Here is a 14,035-nt window from a genome sequence, read left to right as displayed (position 1 = left end):
CTCCCGAGCTGCCAGTACCAGCCAGGAGGGGCACGGATCCAACAAACATGTGGTTGCATTCAGCCTACCCAGGACCCTGTCCACGTCCTCGGGAGCAACAGAGTCAAACTCCTCCCATACAACCGTCTCAAGACCTGCTTCCGTCTCCTCCCCCTGGGCCAACCAGTCGGTATCCAAGCCTTCTCGGATCCGCGCGACTGTGTCATGCAGATAATGAGCAAAATCCTCGGCCCTCCCCTCCAGGGGATCCCCCCCCCTCAATTGAAGGAGGGAGCGGGTCACCCTGAAGAGGGCGGCCGGGCGGTTATCTGATGACACGATGAGTGAGGAATAGTAGTTAGTCCTAGCCACCCTCATCGCCACTAGGTAGGATCTAACATGTATCCTTACCTTACTTGTTTGTATTAAACAGGTTTGTTTTATTTTTATCCTGGTGTTCGTTTTTTCTATATTTTATTGATATATATCTTATATATATATAAGGGAAAATATATATTAGGGAAAATACGATCGATGGGGGCGGGTAGACCGGTTACGCGCTCGATGAGCAGAGCGCTGAAACAGCCGGCTTTATAGCAATATAACAAACGTTACTGAACTCCAGGATAAATATAAAAACAAACTGTTTTATTACTAAGCTTTCATCGGTCCTCTGCCGACGTCGTCAGAGTAAAAGCCGAAGGTTTGGCTAGCCTGCTTATATCACTGGTTGTTTCAACGACCTGCTCATAGAGTGAGTAATTGGTCCCTCCTCCCCTGGCCCCCTCCTAGTCAATCGTATTGTTCCTAATAGCGTCGCATCTGCCTGTGCGCGTTTGAATCCTGGCACTTTTTCTCCCCCTGCCCTCCCTCTCTCCGTCTGTTCCTCTCGTATGCGGCTGCTCAACATCATTGCCAGATCATCCTCCGGGCTTTCTCGTCTTGTAGTCTCAGTAAGTTGCTGCCCAATCGCGTCCGGTGGTGTTTCTTCCGTCGTCTGTCCTGTTTCGCCCTTACTGGTCTGTTGCTCCTTTCCTGCTGCCCGGGTGGATCGTGTTGGCCTCCCCCTCTCTCCGCTCGCTGTGGTTTCGTGCTGTTCTATGGGTGGGTGTCCTGGGTCTTTCCTATCCTCCCCCCTCCTATATCTGGGTGGTATTTGTTGCATCTGCTGTAAGTTTTTACACCATTGCTCATGTTTCCTTAGCGTTTGATAGGCCGGCAGTAGATCTATATGTCGGTTGATTGAATACTCATCTGACAACCAGGCTTCTTTGAGCAAACGGCCACTCTTCGTAGGGTCTTGGGCAATAGTCCCCGCTCCCACAAAGTTGAATGAATGGTTGCTGTCAGCCATGTGCATCCACACCTGTGAGTGCTGATCATGTCGTCTGGCCGCCAACTTATGTTCATGGACCCTGGTCTTGAGTCGCTTCACGGTTTCCCCGATGTAGTTGCAACAACAATCGTTGCATCTGACCTTGTACACCACTAATGCTCTTTCGTCCTTTGGCAACGGTCGTTGAAACAACCAGCGATATAAACAGGCTAGCCACATACATACATACACACACACACACACACACACACACACACACACACACACACACACACACACATGGGGCATGACAGCAGTAAGCAACAAAAACAATTTGGAAAGGCAGAGAGGAAGTTCAAAGAGAAGGTGGAAGCTCATGGGGCAAGGTCCAGAGTCAAGGTCCACAGGGCAAGGCAAGTCTGTGAGGCAAAAGGCAAGTCAACTGGGCAAGGCAAGTCCACGAGGCAAAGACACAAGGCAAGGCACAGGCATATAAACACGAGTGAAGGCTAACCCATGCCAGATGTTCCTTATTAGGAGGGGCGGGGCGACCTTCCGAGCAGCCTCGTAGACCTCCTTTGAGTTTACCTCCACTCTACTCTCTATGCCCTTGGATTGAGTGGGGGAGGCAGCTGTTCCTCATAACAGTATCTGCTGCCTCTCAACACCACTGCCTGTCTGCAGTCGACCACCTCCCCCAATGCCTGAGGGGCCTGGCAGCTCCTGGCCTATCCAAACATTCCAAGGGAGATGTGCCATCCCTGTCGGACGTTCCTGGTTCCAACTCCTCCGAACCGGGATCCGATGGGGCCATGAAACAGAGGGGCATAATTTTAGTTTACAATTAAGGATCTTTGAGGTGCATAAATACCTTTGGTGTGTTCTGCTGCCTGTGGTTTTGAAGAAATTTATTCTTACTTTCAGGTTTATTGCTCCATCTTGTCTAACATTCTTTTAGCTATTCTGCATTTTTATTTCAGTTTGTATATACTATCTATTCATTTTCTGTTTTTTCTGTTTTTAATCACATCTTTTTTTTCTATTCATCCTTGGAAGTAAAGTCCCAATTTATAGCCATGAAACTTTAATGGCAATATGATGTAGAATTTTCATCCCATTAATATTTATCTCTAGCCCATTGATAGCTTATTGCCTAGAATTTCAAGGAATACATGATCCCTGGAAGCTGCCATTAAGGAGGACATCAGTTCACCAAAATAACAGCTCAAATTTCTTTAATTTTGTTGAAGGTCTACCCTTCAGGTAAATTACATGAAATATTAGGGTTCATGAAATCATATAGTTTTGAAGAACATAAATTCCATACTTTAAGAATATATGTACCATATTCTTGATTTAGGATTCCCTCCTTTTTAGAGTATAGCAGAAGCCATTTTCTGGCAGTAATATTTTGTGTTATCTGATCGGTCCATATTCAGTGCTTGATCTTTTTGTGCTAATCTCTAAATCAGTGGCCCCCAACCTTTTGGGCACCAGAGACCAGTTCCGTGGAGAGAAGTTTTTCCGCGGACTGGAGGGGGTGTGGTTTCGCATGCTGCTTGCATCCCACGGATGGGGCTTCGCTTGTTTGCGGGGCCCGGTTTCTGGCATGCCGCAGCCTGGTACTGGTCCATGGACCAGAGGTTGGGGACCCCTGCTCTAAATGCAGCACTCATTAACATTTCTTTTTCTTTCTTTAGGCTGAAAAGCCTCGAGGGTTTGCAAGAGGGTTTGAGCCAGAACGGATTATTGGTGCCACAGATTCCAGTGGGGAGCTCATGTTCCTAATGAAATGGTAAATTTGTCCTTTAATTTTTGAAGCTCTCACTGCACTTCTTCAAACTGAAGTATGACATTTGCTTGTATAAATGTTGAGGAAATGCTGTGGCTTAATGTCTGTGTCAGAATATGGGGATATAATTCCTTAGCATAGGATTCATACAGTATTCAGTTAACAGTTGGCTATTTTTGTTGTTTTAATCTTGTTTGCCTGTGGCAGAATGTAAGCTGTTATGTTTGTTGACAGTCAGAATGGCATATAAGCTTGTCTGCCTAATATGGTGTCCTGAATTAGTTTGCTTGCTTAGGATTAAAACTTGATGTGGATAAAGTCTCTTGATGGTACAATATTTTTGTGTGCTTTAACTGTCTGGACTGTACTCTGATCTGGCTTTAGATTTTCCAGTAAAGAAAGGATGGTGTATAAATTAATTTTGAAAAACAGTATTGTCTGTAAATTCTGAAAAGTGATTTCTCAATTTAGAGTTCAGCCACCTTTCTTACAATTGTCCTGTGGTAGGGTTAAGTATAAATCAGCAGAACATTCAATATGAAACATTAACTGTTCTGGAAGATTCACATCTTGGCAACTCCAGAACAGCCAGATAAACATGACGTTGTGAAGAAGAAGAAAGTTCAACTTCTTTCTTTGGAATGAAATGTTATGCATGTAACTACAAACTTGCAGCCTCCAGTTTTGCTAAATTATAGGTAGTCCTTGACTTACAATCAATCGTTTAACAACTGTTCAAAGTTATGATGGTCTCAGAAAGGGTAAAGCACTTCCAGCCATCATAAAGCACTGCACTGTCCTCATGTGATCACTGTCCAGGTGCTTGGCAACCTGTTTGCACTTAAAACTGTTGCCAAACACCCTGCAATCATGTGATCGCCATTTGCAATCTTCTCTGCCAGCTTCCCCAATACAGAAGCCAGCAGGGAAGGTTGCAGGCTACTGCTGAGAGTACTCCCTCTCGTCTCTGAGGGCTTATTGAAAGAGCTGCCTACCGGGGGGGCAATCTTCAGTTCTACACGGACCTGAGATTTCTAGCCCAACAATGGATTTCTCCTCCCCTCTGTCCACTGGGAGGAAATCCTTTGTTGGGCTGCAGAAATGGAATTAAATTTCTTGAGGATTTCCCCCAATGGATGGAGGGGAAAGGAAATTCTTTGTCAAGCTGCAGGAACCTGAAGATTTTAGCTCCATCCCTGCAGTCCAATGAAAGATTCCCCCACCCACCCAGTGGACCTTCCCAGGGCCTTCCCCACCCCCTGAGGCACCCCATGGTCCTTACCTGGGACTCCGTCCATGTAATGACACTGGTGATCACTTAACGACAGCAGCTGTCAAGGTTGAATTGCTAAGATGATTGTTAACCTCTGTCACTACTCAACTTGCCATAGAAACAGGGTGGAGGGAAAGCCTGGGAAAGAAACGAGAGTTTCAAGAATCCTTCCACGGATCGTGAGACCCAAGGTCATCAAAAGCAGGTGTCTGACGGAGAAGTGGACCATTCCCATAACAAACAGAAAACATGTATTGGGCAATGTGAACACATGATGGATGGGGGTTATGAAAAGCCATTGTTAACTAACCAGATTTTTGTGTGGGAAAACTAGAGTTGACAGCAACTGGGAGTGCCAGGATTGTGGTTATTGAACAAAACATTCAAAGTTAACACTTAAGTTTTTTGCTCAACCACTGAGATTCCATTCCCAATTGTGGTCGTAGGTTGAGGACTACCTGTACTTATGACAGTTTGTTTAACAACTGTTCAAAGTTATGACAGATCTCCCAAGAGCACTTACAACATAGAGGTGCGGTGGCTCAGTGGCTTAATGATGCTGGACATGGTCTTTGCTCCAGCGGTTTGAGTCCTAGCACTGTGTGGCGGGGTGAGCTGTTACTTGCCTCAGCTTCTTCCCACATAGCAGTTCAAAAGCATATTCTATGCGAGTAGATAAATGGGTACCACTTTGGTGGGGAGACAAGCTGGCGCTTCGTGTGGATGGTTAGAATCCTGTTGGTGCTGGACCTTCCCGATTGTGACGCCCGTTTGCGAGGCAGCTTCGGTGGAGGGAAAGGGCCCTGGATGACACTGCAGGAAAGCTGCTCATCTTTCTTTCTGGTGAGGAGCTAGCTTCACCCCCTGTGGCACACCTTTGAAAGTACACAACCATGAATCAAACAGGGCTAGCAGTCTTAGGCAGCCAAACTACTACTATGCATTAGCATTGTAGTTTCCTGGCTAATGTAACATCGCCATACGCTAAATAAATAAATAAACTTACAACCTGTTTTCGGAGTTACATTGGCCACAGACACACAAATAGTCATGTGATCACATTTTGGGTGCTTGGCCATTCTCAGTGTCCAGCGGTCATATTACCACAATTTGCAACTTTTTTGCCAGTTTCTGGCATTTGCTTCTGATTTCCAGCAAAATTGCCCATTGTGGAAAATGGATTTGCTTAACAACTGTAGTTAAAAAAAACAGTTGTATCTTCGGATCTGATCACATGCCTCAACTTAACACTGCAATTACGTAACTATAATTCTGGACTCAATTATGATCGTAAGTCGAGGACTGCCTTTACAATTTCTAGCATCCCTCATTGTTAGCCATGCTGAATGTTGGGAAACAACCAGCCAGGCAAGGAGGAGGGATCAAGTGCAGAGTTAGCCTTGAGTCATTGCATAGTCCGAAGTGACCTAGGACTGACCCCCCCCAAGCAACTTTATCTGTTTGTTCCCATAAGAGGGAGAGTAGTCTGAGGAGATACTTGTATTAAACAGTGAATATAAAAAGTCTACTTCAGTTGAAAAACAAACATCTTTTAGGGGGGGAAATAACAATGAAAATGTATAATAATATGTTTGCATAGGTGTGCACACCCTCTTATAAGTAGAGATATGGCTTTGTTCAGAATTAACCAATCACATTCAAACTGATGGTAAATAGTAGACAGTACACAGCCGCATTCAGTTAAACTGACTGATCAAGCACATCATCTGAGCCCGGTTACATTTTGCAGAAACCTACATCAAGTCTGACAAAAGCATGTGGGAAAATGTATTATGGTTTAATGAGACCAAGGTTGAACTTTTTAGCCATAATTACAAAAAGTATGTTTGGTGCAAAAACTACATTGTGCATCACCACAAGTACACCATACCCAGACTGAAGCATGGTGGTGGCAGAATTATGCTTTGGAGCTGCTTTTCTTCAGCTGGAACTGGGGCTTTAGTCAAGGTGGAGGGAATTTGGAAGAGATNTGGAGCGCTTTTGCAAGGAAGAGTAGGCAAAGATTGCCAAGGCAAGATGTGCCATGCTGATAGGCTCTTACCCCAAAAGACTGAATGCTGTCATCAAATCAAAAGGTGCTTCAACAAAGTATTAGTTTAAGGGTGTGCACACCTGTGCAACTAAGTTATTGTACACTTTTTGTTATTTTTTTCTCCCAAAAAGATTTCCATTTCTTTTGCAATTGAATTGTACAGCTTATATGTTATGATACAGGTGGAAAAAATTCTGAAGTGATTTATCTTGGTCTAATTTTTTTTACATCTCAAAACCCTGGCATTTTAATGGGTGTGTAGACTTTTTATATCCACTGTAGGTATCTTCAAGACACTACACATTGAGAGACTTTTAGTGGCCTAGGATGGCAAGAGACATCAAGGAATATGTAGCATCTTGCCACATATGCAGGACAACAAACCCTGGCATCAAAATCCAGCAGTGCTGTTGCAGCCCTTGGAAAAACCTCCCCAGCCCTGGCACATCGTATGACTAGACTTTATTCCTGACTTACCACTGGTCCAAGGCTATACCTCCATATTGGTGGTGGTAGATCTTTTCAACAAGATGGCACATTTCATCTGTTGTAAGGGCTTACCCACAGTGAGGGAGATAGCACAGCAGTTTTTGGACCATGTCTTTCACTATAAAGGAATGGTTTCTAGGCTAATATGTGATCATGGAAGTTGATTTACTTCCAGGTTCTGGAGGGTGCTGTTCCAACTTTTGAAGGTCCATATCAGCCTGTTATGAGCCCACCACACTGCTACAAATGGTGAGGCTGAGAAAACTAACCAGATGTTGCAGCAGTATTTTCCGATTTTACTGTACCTACAGCCAAGATAATTGGCCCTCACTCCTACCACTTGCAGAAATTTCCTACAATAATTTCATCCATATATCCATTGCTAGGACGCCATTTCAGGTTTTGTATGGAGGCATCTGAGGGTTTTACTGGCAGCATTGCAGGAAGGCTCCATCTCAGGAAGGGTAGATTTTCTACAGGAGCAACGTGCTGCTCAAACCCTCTTAAGGGAGCAATTAGACCAAGCTAAACTGTCTTACAAGAGGTCTGCAGATGCCCTTCAACAGGAAGGGATGCCAATTGCTGAGGGGGACAAAGTTTGTGCGTCTACCAAATTTTTGGTTTCTACCAGGCCCTCAAACTGGATGCAAAGTTTGTAGGGCCTTTTAAGGTCAGCGGGGGAATCCTGTGGCTTTTCATTTGCAATTGCTTCCATCTATGAAGGTCCACCCAGTTTTCCAGTGTTTCTTGCTGGTCAGAGAGGCCCCACCAAGCCCCTTATGATAGCAACAACCATTGCCCTCTCCAGTACTTGTTCAAGGTCAAAGAAATCTTGGACTCGGGGAGACAGGGTAAACAGCATACAGTACTTGATTCTCTGCAAAGGCTATCCAGAAGCAGAGTGTTCATGGGAAAATGCTAGGTATGTGTATGCTCCTGATTTGGTGCAGCAGTTCCACCAGCGATTCCCAGACAATCCAAGGACTTCCAAACTCCAAGTACCCAACCCCATCCCAGAGCCTGAGGAGGAACGAGTGAAGGAGTTAACCAGGCAGAGGGGCGCCCTCTAGAGGAAAGCATTGGAGCAGACAAACCTTGACCTTCAACTTCTGGGCTTCGCTTCCTGAAGGAAACAGAGGAATTCTCTAATCATTTAGATATTTTGCAGGAGTCACCACCTGTCTGGGGAAATTTTTCGGACTTGGGGGGCAGAGGACTCCTTTGAACTGGCATTGCTTCCACCCCTCCCAAGTTCCTGTGAGAACTCAAGAGATGAAGACGACTTGGAAGAGGGAGGGGCTGTTATGGAGAGGGGGGGGTGATGTTAGGAAACTACCAGCCAGGCAAGGAGGAGGGATTAAGCGGGGAATTAACCTTGAGTCATTGCACAGTCTCAAGAGACCTAGGACTGACACCCCCCCCCAAGTTCCATGGAACTTTTATCTGTTTGTTTCCAAGGGAGTGCAAGCAGTCTGGGGAGATACTCATAGGTAGAATACAAAAAAGTAGTCAACTTGAACCTTTCATGTGTGGATCTAGTTGCTTCCGGCCGGCATTGAATGGGCTATTTGGACCACTACTTTTGCAATCCGTGGAGGGTCACGGTCTATTTCTGTGGTCTAAAAGGACACTTATACCCATGTTTCCCCAGAAATAAGCCCGGTCTTATTTTTTTTTCCTCCAAAAGAGGCACCAGGTCTTATTTTGGGGGGGTGTCTTTTCCATGGTCTCACCTTGTGGCGGCGCTGACAGGCCCCGCCCAGCCAGCACACTTCTGCGGCCTTCAGGAAATGTCTCTGCAGCTGAGAATGGGGCTCCGGATTGAAGCGTGCGGCGCCCCCTGGTCTGCATTTCACTCTCAGGCCTTTCCGGAAGGCCTCTGATCGCGAAATGCAGGCTGGGGTAATCCAGAGCTCCATTCTCAGCTGCAAGGCATTTCCTGAAGGCCTGGGGGCACTGCAAAAGAAGTGGGCCAGCAAGGCAGGTGTCGATTCATGGGAGGCCTGGCTGCAATGGTAATCAGGTGCAGGGCGTGTGGGGCAGCTCCACCCCACCACCACCACCATCCTAGCTTGATTTTTAGGCGTGTACCTCGCCCCAAAACTAGGGCTTTTTTGGGGGGGTAGGGCTTATACAGTGAGGGGGAAAAATCATTTGATCCCCTGCTGATTTTGAATTTTTACCCACTGACAAGGAAATGATCGGTCTATAATTTTAATGGTAGGATTATTTTAAGAGTGACAGAATAACAAAAAAAAATAATAATCCAGAAAAACGCATTTCAAAAAAGTTATAAATTGATTTGCATTTTAATGAGTGAAATAAGTATTTGATTCCCCTATCAATCAGCAAGATTTCTGGCTCCCAGTTGTCTTTTATACAGGTAACGAGCTGAGATTAGGAATACTCTCTTAGAGGGAGTGCTCCTAATCTCAGTGTCAAACCTGCAACAAACCGGACTGAAGCCACCTTGTTCATTTTCGGTTGCCACAAGATCGGGGGGAGGAGGTATGGGAAGTTCTATGCTAGCCTAAACAATTCTCTGTCCAGTGGGAACCAAGGTCATTTCTGTTCCCTCAGCTGGGGGGTTGAGCCCAATGTCAGAAAGCCCACCAATCTATTCTATTGGGAAACATACTTGATTGCATACATTTGGGGGTGGGAATTTTAACTTTGTAATACTGTTGCTTTGGGAGGGAACTTTAGTCTTGGTTTCACTTTTGGTCATGCCGATACTTTGTAACCAATAAACATGTTCATAGAGGAAAACTCAAGCCTCAGAGTTCTGCTTTACTTGGTCTCATCTATTGGAACCATGACATTAAACCAAGACTCCTAAAATTTTCATTACTCGGGGTCCTGAGCCCCAGTCGCCTACCTACCACCTGTAGGAGCATGACAAAGACTCAGGGAAGAATCTGAGATGGAGAGGAGAGGGGAAGCATCCTCTAGCCTTAGTGCGGCATCGACCATTGGAGCGCAGGCGGCTGCCCAAGCAGGGAATGAGGCTCCTGCTCTTGGTGCGCAGCCGAAGTTTCGGATGACCTCAGAGGGCCAAGCTCAACTGGAGGGTACATTGACCCTGGGGGAGCTCGATCGGCCAGAAGTCACCTCTCAAAGACGGAGGACCCTTAAAGCTGCAGAAGCGGAATTCCCACTGATTTCGTCCCACAGCCTACGATCACCTGTTCAGAGAAAGGTGAAACGGCCTGCCGGTTGGGATGATTCAGGGGAGTGGAAGTACCTGACCGCCATCCACAGCCACTCCCTTGAAAAGCTGAGAGAGAAGTTCAATCGACTTGACGTGAGAGAAGTGGAACCGGTTGCTCGCCATGTGATCTCCAGTGGACGAGAACGTGGGGGTTCTCCAACACTCTCGGCAAAGCCCAATCCCAGTTGCGATGGCTCGAGCTGATTCACCACTGATCCGGCCTGCCTCAGCGTCAAGCCTGATGCGCCAGCGCAGTCCTGAAAGGGATCAGCCCTCTGCTAGTCCAGGAGCCCAGCCGAGAAGGCTACATGATGTGGCTCCCCCACGAATTCAACATCGAGACCGGGTATCCAACAAGCATACTAGGGGCAGCGGCCCATAGATCCACCTCCTATCAAGCCCACTTTTGAGGGAGATCCTGAAAAGCTGTCTTTTTTCCTAAACCAAGTGTGGGCCCACCTGAACCGCTACACTCATGCTTACCCCGATGGGGCTGGAGTGGTTGATGCCGCGGCAGCAAACTTGGAGGGGGAAGCAGCCGAGTGGGTGACCACCCTACATGATGAACAAGCCCCTGAGTTGTGGAACATTAACCTATTCATGGGAGAGCTGAGAGCCAGGTTTGAGGATGAGTCCCAAGTCGAGAAGGCTATCCATGACCTGAAGAAGAGAGGGAGACCAGCTAAAGATTATGTCCGAGAGTTTCGGAAGCTAGCTGGCAGGCTCAGACAGTGGCTGAAGCGCTCACTAATTCGTCACTTCAGAGCGGGGTTGGATCGAGATTTGTTCCAGGCGTGCACCTACCGAGGAGTTCCCGATCAACTCCACGAATGGTACCGTGCAGCGATAACCCTGGACATTGAACTGGACCGTCACCCAAAGCCTGCCACCTCTGAGTACAGACTGAGGCGAGTCCAAGAGAGACGACAGGTGGCCTGACGCCCTCCAGCTGCTGCGACCACCAGTTCCTTTCAGGTACCAGCTGGGGCCCCAATCAAATGCTTCAGGTGTGGGAAACTTGGGCACCGAGCAGCTGAGTGTCTGGTCCCATTTCCCCAAGCCAAGGGCGCACCTGCCGCCCCTGCAAAGCGTAAGAGAAATCCTCGTTGAAAGATCCAATTGGGCCGGCCAAGAGCAAGCCGCCAGGGTCACCTCAAGAAAAAAGTCGAAACTGTAGGTCCACTAAAGAGAGAAGATGGCAAGGAAGTAAAAGGCAGTAGGGAGAAAGCAGAGCTGCTTAACTCATTTTTGCATCAGTCTTCACACAAAAAGAAAATACAGCCCAACATACCAAAAAAACTACTGCAAAAGACAAACTAGAAAAAAAAAATAAGAAAATGGTAAGAGAACACATATCCAACCTTGACAAATATAAATCACCGGGACCCGACAGATTACATCCCTGAGTTCTGAAGAAGCTGGCAGATGTTATCTCAGAACCATTGTACCATATCTTTCAAAAATCCTGGAGCACCGGGGAAGTACCTGATGATTGGAACAGGGCTGATGTTGTTCCCATCTTCAAGAAAGGAAAAACAACAGACCCAGGAAACTATAGACCAATCAGTCTAACATCAATACCTGGGAAGATCCTGGAAAAGATAATCAAAAACCAGATCTGCGAAAAACTAGAAGCAAACAAAGTTATAACCAGTAGCCAGCACAGGTTTGTCAAAAACAGAGCATGCCAAACCAATCTTATTTCATTCTTTGATAAAGTGACTAAATTAGTAGACCAGCAAAATGCTGTGGACATAGTATACTTAGAATTCACTAAGGCATTTGACAGAGTAGACCACAACCTGCTGCTTAGTAAGCTAGAAAAAGGTGGGATAGACATCACCACCAGATGGATCTGTAGCTGGCTGATAAACCATACTCAGCAAGTAGTGCTCAATGGTAATGTCATGGTTCCGATAGATGAAACCAATTAAAAGAACGTCAAGGCAAAGATTTCTTCGTTAAAGAACATTTTATTTAGAAAACGAAGTATCGGCACTTACATAGGTGAACTCAAGACTGAAATCCCCTCCCTCAGGCTACAAAGTAAGAAGTTGCAATTCCCACCCCAAATTGCTGTCATAAATCACATTCACCAAGTATTTCAAAAGGCGGGCTCTCCTCCCAGCTTTTCAGCCCACCAAAACTGTTATCAGGACTAACCTTGATTCTCACACATAAGTATTTTTATGGCTAACTGAGAAACTTAACATCCCCCTCCCCCTCCTTCATTTAAAATCTCTAAACTGTGGCAACGAAGACGAAATGAAAAATGGCTTCAGTTCAGTTTGTCGCAACGTTGACATTCGGCTCCTCTTAAAAGAAAGGAGAAATCCTGCAAATCAAACAAGAATAACGGATATCCCTTCCACTGCACTAAATATTGTAATTTCCCTTATACAATCTGGCATCACGAATACACTTCACTTCGTAATGAGTCTCTCCAGCTACCACAAGCAGGCCAGGTGCTTTCTTGGGAGGGGGTCTCAGGGTAGAGTCTCTGAAAGGCTTCAACAAACTGCAGTGAAATACTGGGTGGATCTTTCCTAAAAGTCAAAGTTTTAGTTGTACAGTTACTGGGTTCAAAATCCGTATTATGGGAAATGGTCCCAAGTATTTTGGCCCCAGTTTTTTGCTAGGTAATTTGAGTCTTAAATATTTTGTGGAAAGATAAACCTTCTCTCCCACACGAAATGACTTTTGAGGTGCCCTTTTCTTATCCGCTTGTTTTTTGTAAGTCTCTGAGGCTTTCTTCAAAGCTTTTTTTGCATTGTCCCACACCTCCTTCCAAGCGGACACCCATTGATTTAAAGTCTGAGAGGCAGGTGGTTCCTGGGGGTATTCAGGCATCGGGATGAAATCCCTCCCTGCGGCTATTTTAAATGGCGCAAATCTGGTGCTGTTGTGTACAATGTTGTTATAAGACACCTCAGCGAAAGGGAGATCAGTCCAATTTGTCTGTTGGTAGTCCACATAGCACTTAAGATATTGCTCCACCATGGCGTTTGCTTTTTCAGCCGCCCCATTCATAGAGGGGTGAAAAGCCGATGACAGTCCTTGCGCGGAACCAATTAATTTTAAAAAATCCCTCCAGAACCTGGCCATAAACTGCACCCCCGTCAGATATTATTCACTTTGGCGCGCCGTGTAGTCAGTAAATATGCTTAAGGAATAGCTTAGCCAATTTCTGGGCAGAAGGGAGGCCTGAACAGGCAATAAAATGAGCCTGCTTCGAAAAGAGATCAACCACAGTCCATATTACCTTATTTCCTCTACTCTCAGGTAACTCGACAATAAAATCCATAGTGATCTCTTCCCATGGTTGGGAAGGGTCCGCAACAGGCTGCAACAGCCCAGGAGGTTTTCCTGGGATTCTTTTCAGGGGAGCACAGATTGCACAGCTTTTTACATAGTTCTCCACATCCTTCTTTAAGTTAGGCCACCAAAACTGCCTCCGGATTAGATGTAATGTCATTAGGTAGCCAAAATGACCAGCTTGCTTTACATCATGACTGCGTTGGAGCGCTTGGAGTCTGAGGGATTTAGGCGAATACAATTTTCTCCCTTTCCAAGCTAGCCCATCCCTATGGGTAAGGGTGGTTTGATTGTCTTTATTTATTTTATTTTATTTTATTTATTATATTTTTACCCCGCCCTTCTCCTTGCGGACTCAGGGCGGCTAACAGCCTAATAAAAACAAATACAAAAGTACAAAAATACAACTATTAAAACGTAATTAAAAGGAAATATTAATTTGGCCTTTGTTGTTTTAAAATTGTTTTAAAACCCAACTAAAAATACCCCTTAGGCCAGTCCTGCCAGCCTAAATAGCCATGTCTTGAGGGCGCGGCGGAAGGAAGGGAGATCCGGGATCACCCTGATCTCTGGGGGTAGTTCGTTCCATAGGGTGGGAGCTCCCACCG

The 14,035-nt window shown here is 45.8% G+C and overlaps 1 protein-coding gene across 1 annotated transcript in view; it reads left to right on the top strand.

The window, feature by feature from the left end:
* LOC107295370 (chromobox protein homolog 1) overlaps nt 1–14,035 on the top strand; it is a 56,432-nt gene that overhangs the window by 33,382 nt on the left and 9,015 nt on the right. The window contains exon 4 of the mRNA XM_015824683.1: nt 2,995–3,089. Coding sequence (XP_015680169.1) covers nt 2,995–3,089 — 95 coding nt within the window. The remainder of the gene's footprint in view (nt 1–2,994; nt 3,090–14,035) is intronic.

This window comes from Protobothrops mucrosquamatus, unplaced genomic scaffold, assembly GCF_001527695.2.
Source record: "Protobothrops mucrosquamatus isolate PMUCROS unplaced genomic scaffold, P.Mucros_1.0 scaffold2322, whole genome shotgun sequence".
Classification (NCBI taxonomy): domain Eukaryota; kingdom Metazoa; phylum Chordata; class Lepidosauria; order Squamata; family Viperidae; genus Protobothrops; species Protobothrops mucrosquamatus.
The sequence above is the reverse complement of the archived record's forward strand: the minus strand, read 5'-3'. Positions and strand labels throughout refer to the sequence as shown.